We start from the raw sequence: 22,301 nt of genomic DNA on the forward strand, positions 1-22,301 counted from the left end.
TGACATCGAACCTTTTATTATAGATTTGAAAATTTTAATACTCGGAACGAGAAGCAGGTTTGACAACAAACCCCGGAGATCCTCTCATCCATACCCATAACAGCCACAAAAACCCCTAACTATCATGAGCTTCATCAAAAATGGTTTGTCTTACGTTTTCCACTCTGTCTGTCTGCATTACTCATCTATGTTATTTATAAGCCATGCATTCTCTCCCAACCACAAAATGAAGAAAAAATCGAATACCATCAAACAGCCATACCTCATTTACAATTATTAATAATTCATAACAATAAATAATAATTTAGATGCACCAGAAATAGAAGTGGAACGTCCTTTTGTTCATACGGGGGTTGGTTATGAAGCTCAATTAATATGCATAGTTCATGCAGAACCACCACCTCATGTAATATGGTACAAAGAAACTACACAGCTTGGCACCACCGAGCAACATTCACAGCAGGTAAATTCTCATTGCAATAATGTCGTGCACATTTAATAGTTTTACTTCCATGTGCATAGTATAAATAACCAGCATGTGTGTGTGTGTGTGTTTGTTTGGGTTGTTTTTATAATGTTTTATATGCAATATAATGTGCAACAAATTCTCATAACCATAAATATTCTTGGATTTCATTTTCACAGAATAGAGGAAATCGTCATAGTCTCATAATTCGGAATGTAACGTACAGTGATTTGGGAAATTACACTTGCCAGGGTGCAAATAATTTGGGAAAGGACAGAGCTTCGCTAACATTAAGCGGAATCCCGTCAATATGCGAATTCGATTCGGTGAGTATTTTAACTGAATAATTTACGTTCGGCAGCGTTAATTCTTGATGCGGCATTGGTGTTTTTGAAATGAGAAGGGGGAAAATTTGTGTGCTGTCGGTGAAAATGAAAATGTGGATAAAAAAGTGACGCGCTTGTAAAATGAGATTTTCATTTTTTTTAATCCAACCGATTCAATCATCGCTTGGTACACATAACATAAATAAATTAAATTTTTCTTTCCATTAAATGCCAAAATTCGGAATGTAAATACGTTCGCCCATATGAATACCTGAACTGACCAATTTGTGAAACGATTTTCACTTATGAATCAGAGTTTAAATTACTGAAATGCTTTGATGTAGGCAGAGAGCTCGCGTGCAAATCATTCACTCGTTAAGAATTTACGGTCGGAATTTCATGTACACTGCCTGATAGGGAATGCAATCCCGGACCGTTTTTGGAATCCCGGGATTCGGGATTGAGAAACTCAGTACCGGTACCAGTACCGGGATTTCCGGTACTGAAAAGATATGGATTAGATAACAGTGAGAGAAATTATTTTCATTTTATTCCCATTTTTTTAAGTTTGTTAATGGTACAGTGCTTACACACAGTGACATACGTATCGAAATTCTTTTGTTCTGAATATCAAATTTGACACTAGGGCAAAATCAATTCGATATTTACGTCGCTGTGTGAAGGCCGGGTAATAACTTTAATTTATTATTGTAACAGGGTAGATGTCACATTGAAAATTTCAATTTTCTCTTTGGAAAAATGATCTTAGAACGCGCAATGCACTCAACGTGTCATCGTTCAATCTTGAACGTATAGGTTTCGGGACTTGTTGTCGTCGCAATCGCAAATTTTTGATCTTTGTCATTTAAAAATTAATTGATTTGTTAGGAAATTAAAATTTTTAAGCACGCTGCCTATGAAAATATAAATCGTGAGAAGTGACAGAAGACCGACCTGCCGACAGCGTCAATAATTGACAGTTTTGTGAAATATCGCCTAAATCCACAATATATTTTCCTACGCAAGTAACAACAAGCCGAAATAGCACATTTCGTCACGAGTGATGAAAAGTTGAATTTTTCACGACTAGTCGTAAGCTTACGACGTGTACCGAAACATTCAGCTTTCATCACGAGTCACGAACGACGATTTTTGTGCCTGAGGATCATAATGAGATGAAACTCAAAAACAGTAAGAATCATATCAAATCATATCAGAAGCCGGAAAAACTACTTTTCCGGCTGCAAATGTAATGCGGAGGCCGGAAAAGTTACTTTCCCGGCCGCAAATATCAGTCCAGAAAAATAGCACTTTTTGACTCTAAAGTGCGTGTCGAAAACCATCGAATTATGATCCTCAGGCGCGAAAATGCATGTTCAGATTCAACGTTCGTTGGTTTGATGAGCAGCAGACACTCATGTGCTTTTTATAGATCTTTTCAGTTGACCACCGGCAGTACGAAATTTGTGTGCAAACTAAACACGGCCAACTTCGCAAAGAGGGACAGTTTTTAAAATATTTTTTCAGAAAACATAGAAAATGCTAATGGAAAATTGAATTGAACACTTTTAGTAACCGTGAAATGTTTTCATTTGAAGTAAAGGAAAATAAAAGCGTTGAATTGCTCGAAAAATGTCTAAAATTTGCAGGAATTTAAATAATATTCCGCTTTTGCGAGGTTAACTATGATTAGTTTGAGCACAAAATCCTCAAAGTAATCCACTGCACCTCAAACCGAGGAGAACTATAAAAGGAGGCTGCGGTTTAGTTGCCCTCATTCTCAAACAAACTCAACTACTATAATAAAGATTGTATGTAAACCCTTATTGACAAATTTTAGCTAGCCATCGTAGTTTTAAAAATGTGTTTGCAAGTAATACGACATGAGAGAGAAAAGTCAAGTAATCCTATATTTTAATGTTTATCTTATATTGCTATAGGAGTTTGAATCATACAAGTTGATCGATACAGTCGAAGAAATTTAGTTTTCGGGTTTTCCAAAGGTATTAATCTTATTTAACCCACACTTTATCCCACAACAATGGAATCCACAAATTTAAATTTAGTTAACTCAGCGGTCGCAATGACGGCGCTGCAGTCACGATTTCAAAATGTGATATAGGGTGGATAAACTAAATTTTGGTTTTGGTTACATTTTCTCTTGGTTTTTAATTATTACATCAGGCTTCTAAATTAAGAGTACCTTTATGCAATATAAACCGTTTGAGTTTGAAAAAAGATGTTTTGTATCAGTGAACGATATAGGAAAGCGTTCAGTACGTCTCAACATACAAAAGAACGTAAAATATAATTGTACATTTAGCCACCCTACGTCTGTCATCGCTTCTATTGTCTTCAAAAACATATTGTGTGCTTGTCATGATATGTATCAGACGTTTGTTTATTTATGTGTCTCATCTAAAATGCTGGCCAGCAAAATTTTGATCATTAAATTCAACGGCAAAATTGATCTAAATGTTAAAATAATTGTGAATAATAGTGAAGTTAATGTGGTTTTGTTTTCTCTTCATAAAAGAATTTGCATCAGTTCGATGTAAAGTGCGGAGCACCATTAGAAAAAAAAACTTGTCGCTGAAGAATGATCAAAAAGTTGCTGGACGCAGAAGCTACAATTAATGCTTTGCAGGATATAGAATAAAAATTAGAGAAACACCAAGAGCCGTCCATTTGAAATCTTCACAATCATCATTTCAACTAAAGGCTTTTTTTTAACGAAACGCAGATTCGGAACATTCTTTTTCGCCAAATTACAATTTGGCATAGGAAATCAATTCAACTCTTTGTATAAGTGAAGCTCATGATTGAGCTCAATCATGAAAACAGAATCTGGTCAGGAATAAGATAAGAATATGAATATATGACGAACTTCAAAGTTCCTGATTTATAATCCTGAGATGCCTGCTCATGCAATTGTGCGATTTACGATTTCCAAAGAATTTTAATATCAACTTTTAGACAAAATAACAATTTCCAAGTCTGTTTTCTATTTGATTTATTTGATGTATTTCCGACCTCGTTCTAGGATAATAAAATTTTCTGTGGATTATTTGTAACTTCATGAAAATATTAAGATTGAAAACCTCAGAAACATTCACATAAAAATTATGCTTTCCTAACTAATGTTGAAATAGCCTTTTTGCACTCATTAGGAACTTAGGAAAATAACTACTGGTCGAGACGGTTTACTTGTAGTCCGAAATTATATTTTGGCTTCGTAGAACACAGATAAACACAAGAGAGAGGAATTATATGATATGCAGTACATACTGTCCCGCAATGAAAGTAGATAAGTAGGTATGGCCAGTCCATACAAGTCGGAGCACATACGGATTTGCATGGCGCCACCTCAAACTAACTCATTTCTAGTGGAAATTTGCACTAGAAATGAGTTTGTTTGAGGTGGCGCCATGCAAGTCCGTATGTGCTCCAGCTAGAACAAATTTGAACGTTTGGCCATACCTATCTATTTACTTTCATTGCTGTCCCGTACAATCTTTTTCTAAATAAAAGTTATAGTCAAATCGACAATATTGTATTATTTGGGGATTTGTCATATTTTGGAGTTTCTTCACACTTTGGCGATTTTTCTTGACAATTCATCATATTTAGTTGATTTGTTAAATCATCAAGAAAAGTCTCAGAAGTGTGAAGAAACGCCATAAAGACAAATTTTCAATTCTCTTATGATCCTTGGAGTTTCTTTACTCTTTGGCGATATTTCTTGGTTTTTCTTCACATTATGGCGATTTTTCTTGTTGATTTAACAAATCAACCATAAGAGGTTCCGAGCCTACGCTGAAATTGTAGCCTACATTTCTGCGTTTCGAAATTTTTGATCGCTGATATCTTTTTACGAGAGCCCTTTTTGAAAAATGTACGACCACATTTTCGAGTAAAAATATGTCAGCTTTGAATAAAAAATAAAATTGTCTGTGAAAGTTCCATGTGCTTTGAGAAAAGTGTACCTTTGATGCAAATTTGGGGCATCGGTACAGTTTTCTCAAAGCAAATGGAACTTTCACAGACAATTTTATTTTTTATTCAAAGCTGACATATTTTTACTCGAAAATGTGGTCGTACATTTTTCAAAAAGGGCTCTCGTAAAAAGATATCAGCGATCAAAAATTTCGAAACGCAGAAATATAGGCTATAATTTCAGCGTAGGCTCGGAACCTCATAATGATGAATTGCCAAGAAAAATCGATAGAGTGTGAAGAGAAGAAGAGAAAAATCGCCAGAGTGTGAGGAAACGCCAAAGTGTAAAAATACGTTTTTGAAATGTCTCTACATTATCTTTCGTAAAATGATAGTGTCCTCGGGATCTTTTGTTAAAGTATGAATTCCCTAGGATCGAACAAGATGCCGTTACCTGACGTAAAATAAGAGTTTCCTTAGGATCGAACCAGGCAGCATTTCGTAACTTTTATAAAAGGATAGATTCACTAGCTTCGAACAAATAACGCCTTTTAGATAAATTTCGTAAAAGGATAAATTTCCAAGGATTTGTTTAATCACCACGAAGAATCGCCAAAGTGTGAAGAAACGCAACAAAGACAAATTTATCATTCTTTGTTTTTGCCGGCGTTTCTTCATCCCTTGCCAATTTTGTATTTTTGGCGATTCTTCATGGGAATCATGATTAATGACGGCTACGAGCTTTAGCGAAAACGAATGAGATGTTCCGATCCGAATCTGCGAGCGAACTTCCGTTTCGTTAAAAAAAAACCTTTAGTTGAAATGATGATGATGAAGATTTCAAATGGACGGCTCTTGGTGTTTCTCTAATTTCGATTCTATATCCTGCAAAGCATTAGTTGAAGCTATTGCGTCCAGCAACTTTTTGATCATTCTTCAGCGACAAGTTTTTTTTCCAATGGTGCTCCGCACTTTACATCGAACTGATGCAAATAGACTATGCCAAAATGACTTTTTCTCTCAATTTTTTTGCATAAAGTAGCTAAAAATTGAAAATAAAGATACCCGTGTCTCGTCTTTTGACGAAAAAACTTGAAACCGGAAAGATTTTTCATTTTATAAATTCCTGAAATATGTGATTTGCGCCATTTTCCACCCAAATTCCACATAAGGTCTTAAGTTTGCCACTTTACAATTACAGTAGTATTGTGAGTATTGTTCACTCAGTTCACCCAGTTTTGACTGATTCACTGAATTTTGTTTTGATGGAGTGTCAAATTGCCACAGTAAATTTTTAATCTCAAACAAGTTTGTGTCGAAAATTTGTAGTATTTCGCGTAAAACGAAGTGATTCAGTTTAAATTTCGTCCAGAAAATAGTTCCAAGTGTGCTTTTTCTAGTGTCTTAAACAGAATTCAGGACAAATCTTCCGAAATAATTTTAAAGACAAATTAATTTGGTCAAACATTGTGGGTGTTGTGAAAATCTCATTTTTAAAAGCAATTTGGTGTCGATTATGCAATTCAGTGTTCAATTCCTTAAGTTTATGTGCCTAGAAATTTCCTGCAAAACGTTTCATGCTAATTCAGTCGGTAAAATGCGAAGAAAACATGCAAAAATATGTTGCCATTCAGATAAACAAAAATTCTTGACTTGTCTGTTGTGAAGTTAGTTGTAAGTGACACCACAAAACTGAAATTATTTTGACCGTTAATTTAAAAAACGATTTTTTGGCGGAAATGCTTTCATTTGAATGTGTGCATGTTTCCGGTAAAATAAAATAGTGATAAAGTTACCACTATTGAGGACCTTTAAAATGGCATCATTGGTTAAAGATGATTGGCATAGTCTATTCCTTTATGAAGAGAAAATAAAACCACATTAACTTCACTATTATTCACAATTACTTTAACATTTAGATCAATTTGGCCGTTGAATTTAATGATCAAAATTTTGCTGGCCAGCATTTTAGATGAGACACATAAATAAACAAACGTCTGATAATTATCATGACAAGCACACAATATGTTTTTGAAGACAATAGAAGCGATGACTGACGTAGTGTGGCTAAATGTACAATTATATTTTACGTTCTTTTGTATGTTGAGACGTACTGAACGCTTTCCTATATCGTTCACTGATACATAACATCTTTTTTCAAACTCAAACGGTTTATATTGCATAAAGGTACTCTTAATTTAGAAGCCTGATGTAATAATTAAAAACCAAGAGAAAATGTAACCAAAACCAAAATTTAGTTTATCCACCCTATATCACATTTTGAAATCGTGACTGCAGCGCCGTCATTGTGACCGTTGTGTTAACTAAATTTAAATTTGTGGATTCCATTGTTGTGGGATAAAGTGTGGGTTAAATAAGATTAATACCTTTGGAAAACCCGAAATCTAAATTTCCTCGACTGTATCAAAATTTTATTAAAAAGAACTGAATTTTAAATTTCGGTACTAATCTCGGGATTTTTTGATCAATACCGGGATTCGGGATTGAGATTTTCCGGTACTGGTACCGGGATTGGTACCGGGATTGCATTCCCTATGCCTGAGACGAAATGTTTTTTGTTTTCACACATTTGTTTTTGAGTGTTGGAAGGACCGGAACACGAAAGGTTGACTGTATATCTAAGTCAGCTTACATCGTAGACTTTAAGACAGGACTATTTTTGTGAAAATTTTTGTCTCACCATTTCCAGAACTTTGCAAATATTTTTGGGAAAATCTTGAAAAATGTGGAAAAACCGAGAAAAATGTAAGAAAATTCAAAAAAATTTGTGAAAAGCTTTTTCCAAAAATTGTTCCTGCTTTAAGACGAAGATTTTGGTGCCACATATTCTTCACACTAACTCCTTCAATTTGTTCGTTTTGTGGTAGCTTTACCACAGACTGGCCTCGAGATAGCAAGTTATGAGTTTAAATTTCATTTCAACTATGATTCACTAGACTTGTTCATGAGCAAATTCGTATAGGGTTTTTAGAGCATTATAGTTCGTTGAGAGTAAATGTTTGGGGTAAATGTCAAAAATTTACGAACTTAACCAACCGTAATGGTGTACTGTCACCATGGCCTATAAATGATATTTTTGAGCTGCAAGTGCAGAGAGCAAAAGATGATAAGTAATTCAATCAAACAACGCCATGACTTAAAACGTATTCGAACGTTAAGCAAGCTTATTTTGGGTGAGTCAGTTATCGGTGATGTCATGGAAAGAATAGCGTCTTTAAAGTAAAGCTAGGCGGGATATATTGCGAGAAGATCAGATGGACCGAAACCATCATGAACTGTAGACTGACAACAAGACCAAGAGGACCACCAGGGAGATGGCAATGGACCGTTCGAAATGGAAAGAAATTTGGGAGGCCTTGGCCTACATCCAGCAGTGGAAACAAACAGGCTGAAAAAGAAGAAGAAGACAAATATAGAAAAAAGGAAAGGGTTGACTTAAGAGATTGCATTCGAGCAACGCCTCCTGTCTAGTCTAATCACTTGAAATGTCTGAATCATTAAAGCTACGTCTCTCTAATTTTCTGGACGTGCACCAAGCTTTCCGATCATTGATCTGGCTGGAATCAGCAAAGAAAGCTTTCGTAAACACAACCTTTTTTTTCGTCTGCGGTAATAGGGTGAACTAGAAGTGTAGTGCGTTACGGGAAAGAAATTTCCCTTTTTGCACTTGCCTCATTATTGCAAATAGTCGAAATACGGACGTCCTTTACTCTCACATTGAAACAGTGGTCGAATATGTAGCTTATTCATTCCTTCGATTTGATATCGATTCGATTTTTCTGTGATGTGATCTGACACAGTGATATATTAGACACTAGATCAAAGTCTCTTTAGCTCATTGGAGACTGTGTTCATCTTGGGCAACAATGCACCGTACTATTTCCTTGACAAAGTTTTCAATTTGTGGTCTTATGTGGGACTGATAAATGAATGTGGACTCCCGGTCTATTTGGCTCCAGTAAAAGAATTTTCCTTTGTGAAAAACGTATTTTTCAAATAATTAGCCTCGTCTATTTACTGAATATACTGGCCATATACGAAACAAAACAAAATTCAAACCTTTATTCATTATAATAATTCTGCCATATATTCAGTTAGCCCGTCAGTGCTTATGCTCATTCCATAACTACAATGCTTAAAATAACTCTGTTTTTGTCCCTTAAATTTAAGTTTCGTGAAAATTAAATTACATTCACATGAATCCGGGCTACAGGTTAAAAATGAGAAAGGATGGACAAAAGCACACACTTATATGTATTATATGCTAGTTATACGCTAGCAGCGTTGACCCGGCGAATTTAGGAGATAAATAAAGTAAAATTGGAACTGGCGGTATGTGTTCATTTGTACAAACGAAAAAGTAATTAAGCCCAACCCGATATTACATTATCGTCCGTGTAATCATTGAAATTCGTATGAGGTAAGAAGAAGAGGAAAACTGTTCTATGTTCTTCATTTAGCCCATTAGCACCGACTATTATAATAGTGATTGATGCACAGAGTTATGTTTGGGACAAACCGGAAAAAAAATCGCTACGAAATGTTCACAACGTCCTTAAAAATGTTTTCCCTTATTTTCGTGCGTATACAGTCTGTGTCTGACTATCAAGACCTGTCCATCACATTCCGAATTTAAATATCACGGGTGACAATGTTGACCCAATTTTGTTTTTTCAACATTTTCGGAGTGATTTTTCCCTCTGCGTTTTTTGGTTGTTTTTTTTTCTGACATCAGCCACATCAAGAATTAGGGTTTGAGGGTTACTAAAATCTAAAAAAAAAAAATTGCTACACAAATAACATAAATAATTCAGGAATTTTAATCTGATTCTTTCTTTTCTGTCGTCGCAACAGCAAACGTTGAGCAGTTTCCGTGACCAATACAATATTTCATGGACGGTACAGAGCTTTGCACCGATTTTGGAGTATCGGCTATTCTTTCGCAAACAAAGTTCCAGCAACGAAATTCATTACGAACGATTGGTATGTATATATACACACGGGGTGAGGGTGTGACATCCCTAACTTATTTTTTACGACAGAACAACGACGAGAAAAAGAAACTTTTTAATTATCTGCGAAAACGAACATTTTTCTCAATTTTTTTCTTCTTTCTATTTTTTTTTGGCTCTCTAGACGAACCACAACAATTACATATCACAACAATTCCATACTTCAGCCCACGAACGACACCCCGAATGGGAAAATATTGTCATACCTCAAATGTATCAAACGTATAATCAGCACAGTAGCAGTCAACCATATCATCCCAATCTTAATTACCGTCATAGAATGTCTTACTTAATTAAAAACCTAACACCAGCCTCCAATTATGAAGCAAGAGTACAAGCACGTAACGATCATGGCTGGAATAAACTTTCGAGTACCTTTCATTTTTCAACGCGAGCCGAAGGTAAATTTTAATTTGGTTTGATGTTGATTATGTTTAATGCATAGTGAAATGAGTGTGGAGAGAAGGGTGAATATATCGGATTTTGTTTGGATTCTTCTTGGTGCGGTACGTTTTTTTTAACTATCTTTGCTATTAATCAGGAGAGAGAGAGAGAGAGGTGGGGGAGAGAAAATATGGAGGTGTAAGATGTTATGTTTGCTTGTTGTGTTTTGTTCATGGTTTTGAACGGATGTAATGATGATGATGACAGACGGGTGTCATAGAATTTATTCAATATTGCAGCACGTGAATCGGATTCGGAGGAGACGTTTCGTCTGTACTTTAAATTTACGATGAAAAGAGTAGAATACAATTTTTATTTGTGACAGTTTGTATCAAAAGTCGGTTTATTCAATCGGTTGTCAAAGTGACGTTTTAAATGTCAAACCAAAGTTTTTACAATGAAAGTTCTCTACTTTCATTGAGTTTTTATGCTTAATAATCACAAAGTTTATTTTTCCTCAATTCTATTAGTGGTATAGAGTTAATGATTTTGTGATTTTCGCATACAATTTTCGGTTTGACGTTTAAAACGTCACTTTGAAAGATGTAATAGACAAACTTTTGATACCAACTCGTCGCATTTATCAGAGTTTTAAAAGTCATCAAAGTGATCAGCCAGAGAAACGCTAAGTTGGGACTCATGTGGCGAGATAGAAGGAACATGTGAATGACAGCTGGCACTTATAATTGAGAATTCAACCAATTTTGTATTCTCGCATTCTCTACCATAAGTGTCAGTTGTCATTCACATGTTCCTTCTATCTCGCCACATGCGTATCAACTTAACATATCTATGTTCTCAGTAAATTAAGTGTTTTCAAGTGAATAATATTTTGGCGCGAAATTTGAATTCGCTAAGGCGTATTCGAATTTTGCGCCAAAATATCATTGACAAGCTGACAAATGTGTTTTTTTAGAATGAACCAACAGTATCTTAGTATCATTTGATACAAATCCAGCTAATATCTAGCTTCCTTTCACGGATCAATGACAAGATAATCTGCATGAAAAGCTTATGAAAATCCATAGTTGACGCCCCAGTTGATTCCACAAAGTATTCTACCACAAACCACACAAATATCCTGCATACGAAAAAAAAATCGCTCCGAGTTCACATTATCCGACTCACCAATTCAACATTTTATTAGTTCATATCATGTGCATCAATGTACTCTGTTGTGAATAACACAATTTCCAATGAAACGGCCAATACCATTATCGGATCCGTATCCCTATGATGTGCTTCTGTTTTTCAACAAACTATAATGCAATTGGAGAAAGAAGAACACATTCTCGATGCAACTGAACAAACGATCCGATGCAAACTTTCCACTCACATAATATGTTGTGTTGCTATTAGCCGATTCAGTTTTTGCGGTTCAATCAGGAAATACACAAAAAGTAGCGCAAATGTATACACACGTACCAGTTAATACACTCGGAACGTTCCTTTTTAAGTAACTCTCTGTGCCTTCGGTCGTTTTGTGTGATATACCGGCAGAAGCAAATAAATTCTGGCATAAATACTTTAACGAAGCTTTTTTCCCACTTTAATTACATAAAAGGTATAATATGCACAAAGAATGACTAAAACTTCCACATGAATGTGGAATGTATCCACATAAACTTTGAGTTACTTTCCGTTTTTTTTTCTTCCTCGTTTATATTTTGTATACCGGAACATTAATTAATTCGAATAAGGATTATCCACTGATTGTTTTGTATGCTGTCCTTTGTGTGCTGAATGCTTATACACCGAGAGAGGTCGAAATAATCAACGGTTGTATGTATATATATATCTACACTACACATTCGGTGAAACAAATTAGAAAAAATATTTTAATCAATCTAAAATGAAATGGCAATTTTGTGGTCGGCAACATTTATACAACATAAATAATATCAATTGAATGTGAAATTGGTTTGTGAATGACTTTTATGAATTTTTCGGGGAGTTTTTTTGTTCGTTCGTTTGTTTGAGTCTCGAGGGGACACAAAATGATTATTTAGTTTCTGATTAACATATTATGTGAAATCATACTTTCTGTTTTTTTTTTTTGCATAATAGCCGTGGGTGGATGAGCTAGTTGGCTTGAACATTTTAGGTACGGCAAGCTCATAACGATAAAATCCTTGAATCTATTACTTCTATTGTTTAAATGTCTGTTTCTTGCGAAATCTTTTACTTCATTTGTTTTACCGTACATTCTGTTATAAGAGATGACACGTCAGAGATCAACGCTTGTTTTTGTCGTCGTTGTTGATAACAGATAATTAACCGTTTGTAATAACTTACTTGGTTTTTTCGCATTATCCCTTATGAAACAAAAATAAATATTGATAACGGTCAGCAGACCTATGCATCAGATTACTAAATCATTATGAAAAGTGATGTGACCCACCCCTAGCTAAAGATTTTATCGTAAAGTTACACATATTTAAAGTCAAACATTCCCGCTTAAAACGGAATCTTCAAATCGACAAATCGAGTCTGTTACTTGCCAGTCGAGATGTACAAAACATTTGTCTATCATTCAATTATCAATGTTTAACGACGATTTTCTTCGTTAAACCATATTCGACTAAGTTCAAGGTGGATGCGATTTGGGTGTGAAATTGAGTGGGATTCCCACTGTGGGAAGTGCTATTTTCATATATTTTCTTTTTGTAAAATATTTTCAATTTGGCAATTGTTTCGAAATGCCCGATGGACGAGTTTCTTATTTTTCGTATTTCTACTGATATTTGACAAAAAAATCGCGAAAAAATCGATTAGTCCCTCCCTTATTCAAAAATGTCTTTAGTTCCTGTTTTAGTTTACTATAAGGGGTCAATAGATAAAATCTGATTATTGAAAGCAGAGAAATGAAATGTCATTGATTTAACTTCATTTCCAATAGTCTGACCACGTCTTTTCTTCTGCAGCACCTTTATTCGCATCGTCAGACTTTTTGAAACGACGCAAAATCAATCAAATTTCATTTTCATATAATTCGCTAATTATCAACATGTATTCTTTCTGCATTTAGATAAAAAATAAATCGCCCAGGAGACTGAAGTCTAGACCTGTGCAATACGCAATGTCTGACAAGAGTTTTTCAAAATAGTTTTCTCATCTCATTGGAAACTCCGGTAGTCTTTGTTGTGAAAATGTTGTGTTGACCTCGGGAAAAAGTAGGAAATTTCATTTTCTCGCCACGCTCTGACCATAAACAACACCATCGAAATGAAATATCCAACTTTTTCGCCTCTCGGTTAAAAAACTATTTTCAAGAATTTTAATTCTTCTAAAGCCCGAATGAAGCTCTAATTCAAAACGACTGAAATAATGAAACGTTACAGGTCTTACCAGCTCACAAGTCACATCGATTGATAATTCGTAGCTTTAGTTCTCACGGTAACATTGATTTCCATTAAAACTCATTCGATTTCGACCAAGGCGTGCTTCCACCCTCGGTTATTGTGTCCTTCACTTCTAGCCTATCTAAAGTCTCAAAGTTTGCATTCCTCAAATATTAACACATTCAGAGAGATTTGGTTATTGGGAAGTCGGTCCCAGTCGCTGAATTATCATCTCTCTATTGACGCGGTGTCCTAGTCGACGAATATTGACGCGGTGCCCAGTCAACCAATTATCATCTATCTGTCGAAGCCACGTCCCAGTCACGAAATTATCATCTCTCTGTCTAAGAGCGATGTCCTAGTCTCCAAATTATCATCACTCTGTCGAAGCGACAGAGCACATTGGACACATGAAATCAGTCCTTCACATCGCTCGAACATCGCAGTAATAAACTTGTAATATAAACTAGCACATGGATCGACTTAAAGCGAATTCCATCGCGTGGAAGGACAAAGTCATTGCTTTGAAAAAATATTGCAAGACAATGAATTACACTTCATAAGATAATCGGCTCTTCATGGCATCCAGTTCAAATAATGAAATTCTTTTACAGAACATCGTCTAAATGGTCACGCACGAAAAACAGAATACACTTAGCTGAGCCTACCGGAAATGAAGTGTGCCAAAAAAAAAAACATAAATTAATAGAGTAAAAGTAACCAATTTTCTCTGAACCTTTTCAGTGCCCATTATCAGTGAAAATTATCTGATTATCTTAAAATATGCTATACACCTCCATGAGACTGGAACAATAGTGCTTTGCCGAAATACAAAAAAAAAATTATCAATCACTTTTGTTCACCGCATTATGAAGTGGTTATACCCGTTTTACCTCTTGGAAAATATACATTTTCGTGTCGACTATTAATTGAAAAGGGGAAACAATTTTCAAACATTTCAATTTAACCGAACAGAATGTTATACAATTGAAGGCAATTCCATTAATTAAGGGTTATCATCTAATCTCACGATGTCTTTTAATAGTAACGTATAAATCTGAGCTAATTATTATTAGCGTGAGCCCTGTGTGTGTGTGTGTGTGTGTGTAGGAGGCGTGAAAGTGGGAGAAAATTTTGCGGAAAAACTAAATTGATAAATCTTTCGCCCAAAATTAAATTGCCTTTTGGTGGTATGGTGTGTAAAGGCAAAGGCAGTCTTATTTGCAAGAAAATCTGAAACGTTATCATTAAAGTTTCGACTCTTGCGGTTGAATCGACGAACGCAACGTTTCGTGTGTGTTATCTGTGAAGTGTTTTTGTCATTTTGTTTTGGTATTTCATAGGGAAGAGCTAAGTTTTCCGGTGGTGATGGTTTTAATATCAATCAGATGTGAGAATCTTATAGAACTTAATTTGAAAATTAAATAACTGTCAGCCATGAACGACACTTAATTTGGAAAGTAATATAGTGGGTGGAACGAATACGATTTTAATACGTTCATAAAAAATCTATCTTCTTTTGATCAATCTCGTTTCATTTCAAAAAAGAGTCAAAATTTAAGAAATGTTCGAACATTGTCGAGATCTTTCGAATGGCCTTGAAGAAAGTGTTAGTATTAATCTTTCATGAATTACGCCCATTGAATCTGTTACCTCTCTTGGTTAAAGTATCGACTAGTGTCTTATGCAAAATCTGTTACTTCATAAGTTTACGATTTGTTTTATAACAGCAGTAACTCGTATTCCCTTGTTTTGGTCGACGTTTTCGATAACGAATGACTAGTCGTTGTAGTTCTAATTATAATTCTGAATTTATCGTCAAAAGCTCTGCAATCATTGGAAGTAAGAACTTTCGATCTGAGATACATTTTGCCTTGCGTAACAAAAAGAAAATTTTCTGAATATACCCTACCATCGAGAAATGGAGAGTTTTGAATTTGTATCGGCATATGCTATCACCAGCAAAAAGAAAATTGTTTATCGAGGGGGAAACAACAACGAAAAATCTCGTCTTATCGTTCGACCATTCTCCAATTCTTCGCCTATTATTTCCACATAATTCGATTGCATTTCCCTTTCTTCGCACATTCGCTAGTGTTGTCTTCCGCTCGCTGTTTATTCAATCACAGAATTGAATCAAAGACAAAATCCCGTTCGCACCGCTCTCAGTAGCTAGATTCACTTCAATGGAAGTTTATCGAATTCCTTCAGGCAACGAATCAGCAATTGGTAACAACTAACAACCAAAAAACCACTGAATATCCTTCTTGAAACCCATTGAAGCGTACGTGGGACTATTGGTAGCTTCTACTGAGACAACAAACCACAACATTCGATATAACAGTTTTTAGCAAAATGAAGCAGTAAATAAAAAAAAATCTCGCTTTGCTCGCGTATTCTCTGTTTAACTTAAGAAGCACTGGAATCCAGGGCCTAATATTTGAGAATAAATTCTCAAATTCTCAATATTAATTCAAATATCTCAAATATTCTCAAATATTCTCAATATTCTCAAATATTGTCAAAATCTTGAAATGAAAAAAAAAAACTGTAGATTCAGTAGTAGATTCAGGTTCGTGCTTCATGAATGCTTTAAAAAAATCCCGATTTTAATACCCCTGGGCCAGTTCGGAAAATTCAGGGCCGGTATCTATTTCTGATATCGAGGAGAACACGTGAATAACTGATGCCCACACTCTTCTACCGCTGTTTTGCGCGATTAGAAATTGGTCTGTCGATTCATAGTTTATTATTTAGTCAGACCGGAAACCGCCCTACCGCGATTCACCACAGCGTTATCGAGATTAGAAGATAGCGGGCATCAGTTACTCACGTGTTCTCCCCGATATCAGAAATAAATATTGACTATACATTTTCCCTAACTGGCCCAGGGGTACAGAGTAAAAGAATCACTTCCCGCTCATCTCTAATCCAGCAGTTAGAAACGATCATCATGCATTTTGGTATTAAAATCGGGATTTTTTCATGAATCACGAACCTGCTTCCACTAAGATTTAATACATTTATTTTTCATTTGAAGATTATTATTTGAGAATATTTAACAATATTGAAAGTTAGAGAGGATGTGTTCTTCTAAGATTGAAGAAATAAAGGTGATGGGATGTGCGAGAGTTTGAAGTTGATGGATGTCCATCCGGCTTTGTGCGTTTTTAGGAAATCTTTAGGAAGCTGTAGGTTTAACTATTTGTTGCATACTTCTAAGGCATTTTCTATGAATGCTTATTTGAAGGAGGTAGATGAAGTTTTTCGTTCGACGCTTGAGGCGATTGCTAATGATAGGCTGTTAGATTTTTCTTGGGATCAGGCTACCCTGCCGTTAGCTCAAGGTGGATTAGGTATTCTGAAAGTTGAGGAATTGGCACTTCCTGTGTATCTGTCGTCTGTGTATTCGACGTCTAGTCTGTCTGATGATATTTTGAGTAGGTTTGATATTAAGGTGGTCGATGATAGTGTTTTGGGATTAGTAAGTTCGATTCCTAGTGAATGTGTTCCAGGTAGTGATGATGAGAGGAAGGTGGATGATTGCTTGCGTCATCTACTAAAGAATCTTCAAAGTGGCTGCAAGTTGCCCCGTCGAGTCAGCTAGGTTTGCTATTAGATAACAATGCTGCGAGGATTGCTGTTGGTCTACGTTTAGGATCCCAATTATGCGAGGAGTATAGGTGTGTCTGTGCTGAGTTAGTTAAAAAGGACGGTTTGCATGGCTTATCATGCAAGGTTAAGACAGGGATAACGCCGCGACATGATTCTTATGCTTTTTCTGCTGCAGATGTTCCAACATTGTTACAGTCACCAGGAATTTCTAGAGATGACAGTAAAGACCTGATGGAATGACTCTAATTCCGTGGAGTCATGGTAAATCTCTTTTATGGGATGTGACATTGTGTGATACTTAATCATTATAGAAAACTTAAAGAAAATTACTTATTCACCCCGCTTGCTTTTGAATCTTTAGGTTGCATGGGTCCAGAAACAAAAAATTTGTTGCGAAATTAGGATCGTTGATCGCAAAGAATTTCAATTGCTATTCAAAGAGGAAACGCAGCATGTGTTCTTGGAACATTGGGAAGGAATAGAGTAAACGATTTTATTTATTGTAATTTCTGTTGATGAAAAGATCGATTTTTTACTGGCTGTGCAATTTCAGCAGTCTTTTTTTCGCTTATATAAAAATAAAAAGAATATTGATAATATTTGAGAATAAATATTATGCCCTAGAAGACGTTGTACAGAGTGGGTCTCGATATACTCTACCTTCTGGAACGCCAGCCAAAGCTAGGAAAATTTTAGACTTGTGGTCGTTCACACATAACGCACATAAAAGTAGCGCTGGGAGAGGAAGAATTGCTCAATTTTAATGAGATACAAAGGGAATTCAAGACATTTTGTGATAAAGACCCCTGTGCCATACACTGTCAAATGCTTTTTAATTTTTTCCCTAATAAATTCTTAATGAATTCCGTAGCGACGATTTCATCGGATCCATGTTGCTCTAAACTTTTTAATGAGAATAAACCGAAGTTCGGATATGACACATTATTTTTTACCTAGTTCGAGAATTAATTCTCAATATTCTCAAAATTCTCAAATATTCTCAAAATTCTCAAAATTCTCAAATATTCTCAAAATTCTCAAATATTCTCAAAATTCTCAAATATTCTCAAATATTCTCAAAATTCTCAAATATTCTCAAATATTCTCAAAAATCTCAATATTCTCAAAAGCTGTTCTCAAATATTAGGCCCTGGAATCAGTATCAGTTTTTCATTAAACTAAGCGATGCCTCGACACAAGTGTAACACAAGAGACTTTTTTTTCGTTTAACGTTTGGAGATTATTATAGTTCCCTCCAGGAAAGAATAATTATTTGTTTACCGAGGGGAGAAAATAGGAAATAGGATCAGAGCGAAAGTTTGCGTCCTGAGCGAAGCGAGAAAGTATTTTCTAAGTAGCGGCAGTCGTCGTTGAAAGAAATTTGAATGAACTTAGTTAAGTGAAACTCGTTCAGTCGTTCAGTAAATTGGAGTTAAGACTGAAGATAGTGTAGCATCCTGATGCAGCGTTTTTTAATAAATTTAATTTCCTAGGGGTAATGGCTAAGCTCACAAGATTTTCAATTATTTTGCGCCAATATGTGGGCCATGCTCCCGTGAAAATCCTGAGGAATCACAAGGGATTTATATTTTCGTGGCACTTTATGGAAATATATTGTTTTCCTTATCTATCTACCCATTAAAATCCTGTACATTTATTTGAAAAATCGGGCCACACGAAGATGAATGGTGAGCTCCGCTTTTAGAAGAAAACGTAAATTTTAATTTTCAATATTGATTGTCTTAATTTCTACTGTTTTCGTTTTCTCCTGTTAACTTTCGGCTTTACATTACACCTTGAGGTCTCTAGGTAACCAGTTCCGAAAGTTTTCGTAACTCTCGCTCACTCATTCGATGCTATCTGCATTAAACAGTAAAAATTCCGTTGTCGGACTAAATTCCCCCGGACAAAATAACCCCCGACTAAATAACCCCATGGACAAAATAACCCCGGATCAAAAAACCCTGACAAAATAACCCTCGACTAAATAACCCCATGGACAAAATAATTCCGGACAAAATAACTTCAAACGAGGCCAAAGGAAAGTCGTCGCATAAAGCTAGACTTAGCCCCGTACCGTCCCGTATATCTGCTACGTACGTCATCCTGCTTTACCCGTAACTTTCTTGTATACCACCAACCCTAGTGCATCCGTAACCCAAGCACTTATTTAAACCTAAATCGTCTATATTGCGGTGACGAAAAACTGTAAAGCATAGCTGTCGTGTAAATTGCGCATAGCGCAATTCTATAAACCCCGTACGAAGTGTACCTAATGTCGAAACGAAAGCAGCTAACACCTTTTGTTATCATATGTATCTCGCCTTTCCTTTCATCCCTCTATGTTAATCCGCTTATACTCGACCATATGGGCGAAAAAGAAAAAATCTAAGATGGCGTCGGCGGCCATTTTGTTGGGACACTAAAATTAATACCATCGACATACACTCGTCACTACCTTTCAAACAAAAAAAAATTCACGAAAATCGGATAAAATTTGCTTGAGATATAGGTAAAAACAGCAAAATCCAAGATGGCGGCGGCGGCCATTTTGGTGGGACTCTAAAACTAATACCATCGACATACACTCGTCACTACCTCTCAAACAAAAAAAAATTCACGAAAATCGGATAAAATTTGCTTGAGATATAGGTAAAAACACTAAAATCCAATATGGCGGCGGCGGCCATTTTGGTGGAACTCTAAAATTATTACCATCGTTTTGCACTCGTCACTACCTTTCAAACAAAAAAAAATTCACGAAAATCGGATAAAATTTGCTTGAGATATAACCAAAAATGTTCTACGTTCACTGTACGGCCGAGTAGCATCAAAGGCGTTCACTCCAAGAGACCTAGCGTCCGACCCGGTGGACCGAACTTCATGAACTTTTTTTTCCTCGATTAGTATGGTTAATATCTATCTATAAGAGCATTTCTAAGCGCAATTCGTTCATATTCGGCCGAGCTGTTGTCAAAAAACAGTTCCCGTACCCCACCGATTTCACATCGTTGGCTCTAACTCACGATTAGATGATCCGAATTTCATAAACTTTTTTTTCACGGATTGGTATTGTGAATACCTTTCATTTGACGTGTAACTCATGCATGTAGCTTTCAAATCGCCCCTTGACATTGAATACCGAAATACAAAAATTTGTGGTCGATTTTATCGGAAGTTTTGTGGAAGGTGTCGGTGTTGAAGCGCCGCAGGCAATCGAAAAGAATGCAGGGGTTCAGGGGGCGGCAGCCCCTTGACATTAAATACCGAAATACAAAAATTTGTGGTCGATTTTATCGTAAGTTTTGTGGAAGGAGTCGGTGTTTAAGCGCCGCAGGCAATCAAAAAGAATGCGGGGGTTCAGGGGGCGGCAGCCCCTTGACATTAAATACCGAAATACAAAAATTTGTGGTCGATTTTATCGTAAGTTTTGTGGAAGGAGTCGGGGTTTAAGCGCCGCAGGCAATCAAAAAGAATGCGGGGGTTCAGGGGGCGGCAGCCCCTTGTCATAAAGTATCGGAATATTAGAAATCGTTGATTTTGTCGCAACTATTTGTTTATAGATTGTTTAGTGTATTTATGAAAAGTGTCAATGCGCCGCAGGCCGAGAAAAATAAAAACGACTAAAAAAAGCGGGGGTCAAGGGGGTGCATCCCCCTTGCGGGGTCTAAGGGGCAGAGCCCCTAGCGGGGTTTGGGGCAGAGCCCCGTGCGTGTTAGGCCGTCTGCAGGACGTGCAGCGAAACTCGCCGCAGGTTTTGCAAAGATTTTTCTATTTTTATTTTCAGTGTAGTTATTCGTTATTATTGAAGTTATTTCGATACGTAGACATTTTGCCTGGGGTACTTTGGTTGGAGTTATTTTGATCCTTCGTTATTTTTTCGGGGTTACTTTAACATACAGCCGAAATTTAATTGGGTTTTTTGTCCGGGGTTATTATGTCCGCTCTACTGTCTCCACTCAATAGAAAATTTATTTTGTCCGTTGTTATTATGTCCGGGGTTATTTTGTCCGGGTTATTTTGTCCGGGGATATTAAGTCCTAGAACCTAAAAATTCCAATCACTTTCGACCCATACAGTTAGAGGCAGTGAAATTTTGGCATGAATTTGCATCAGCTGTCTTTCAGCTGATCCACACAAATCGAAACAGTTTTGATAGCATGTGTGAATCAGCTGAAAAACAGCTGAAGCAAATCCATGCTGAAATTTCACTGCATCTGACAGTGACTGTATTGAAAGTAGAAAATCAACATTTTGTTTGACACGAATTATTTTCAGACTTGGAATCGGAACCGTCTGCTCAACCTGCTGTCTTGAAAACCGCCGGCGTTGTTGACAAAGATGCATTCAACAGCTCCACCATCAACGTAGCCTCACTCACTTCAAACTTAGTTATTTTTGTACTTGTATTAAGTATGATTTTATGCTTATGATCCATTTAACTAATTTACGTAAATCTTAAAGTTGTATAAAGATTGAAAAAACGAGAACTTCTATTTATAAAAAACAAAAAAATTTAATTGGAAAATGCAAAAAAAAAGAATTATAAGAAAAAGTCTCTCTAACTAACTATACTTAAATGTAATACGTATAAAAGAAAAAAAACCAAAACATTTCTGGAATTTAAAAAATTGTGTAAAATGGAAAAAAATAAGAAATTAATCGTAAAACAAAGATTTATGTGATTCGGTTTTTCCTTTTCATTCGAATTCAAATAATTTGATTCAAGTCATTTCAAATTTAGGTTAGAAATTTGTAATATTTCATAAGGCAAACATTTGGTTGATTTTAACTGATAACAACAAAACGAAAATAAACGTGAAATTAGTTAGTTTTATCCTATAAATTTAGGTTATAAATTCCTGTACACGATGTGATTGCCCGGTGAGTTTATGATGAAAACGTGGCTGGGCCTTTGCTCTCTTTGCATATTTTCCACCAAGACTGAAGTAGTTGGAAATTTCTCTCTACACCAAAAACGACTGTTTTGGCCTGCATAACTTTTGCTCTAGAGGACCAGTCGTGCATTCGTACAGGCAGGGATGATGGCGATAGACAGGCCCAAACTAATCACAAGGCACCTTTGGTAATTTTAATTGAATTTATTGGCGCAATAGATCGCCTTCTGGTTACATTTACT

General features: G+C 36.0%; 1 protein-coding gene across 1 annotated transcript; it reads left to right on the top strand.

Moving 5' to 3' along the window:
- Positions 1-124: 124 nt before the first annotated feature.
- LOC119079866 lies at positions 125-21,701 on the top strand. The gene is made up of 6 exons (XM_037187944.1): positions 125-143; positions 309-463; positions 646-792; positions 9,604-9,732; positions 9,886-10,162; positions 21,440-21,701. Exons 1-6 carry the CDS (start codon positions 125-127, stop codon positions 21,592-21,594), a joined length of 882 nt encoding a protein of 293 aa, XP_037043839.1. The 3' UTR covers positions 21,595-21,701.
- Positions 21,702-22,301: the final 600 nt, after the last annotated feature.

This window comes from Bradysia coprophila, unplaced genomic scaffold (genome assembly GCF_014529535.1).
Source record: "Bradysia coprophila strain Holo2 unplaced genomic scaffold, BU_Bcop_v1 contig_348, whole genome shotgun sequence".
NCBI classification, from domain to species: domain Eukaryota; kingdom Metazoa; phylum Arthropoda; class Insecta; order Diptera; family Sciaridae; genus Bradysia; species Bradysia coprophila.

Coding starts and splice junctions, on each gene's coding strand:
- LOC119079866 (XM_037187944.1), top strand. Junction 793..9,603: donor CAATATGCGAATTCGATTCG/GTGAGTATTTTA, acceptor TCGTCGCAACAG/CAAACGTTGAGCAGTTTCCG. Junction 10,163..21,439: donor TTTTTCAACGCGAGCCGAAG/GTAAATTTTAAT, acceptor AATTATTTTCAG/ACTTGGAATCGGAACCGTCT.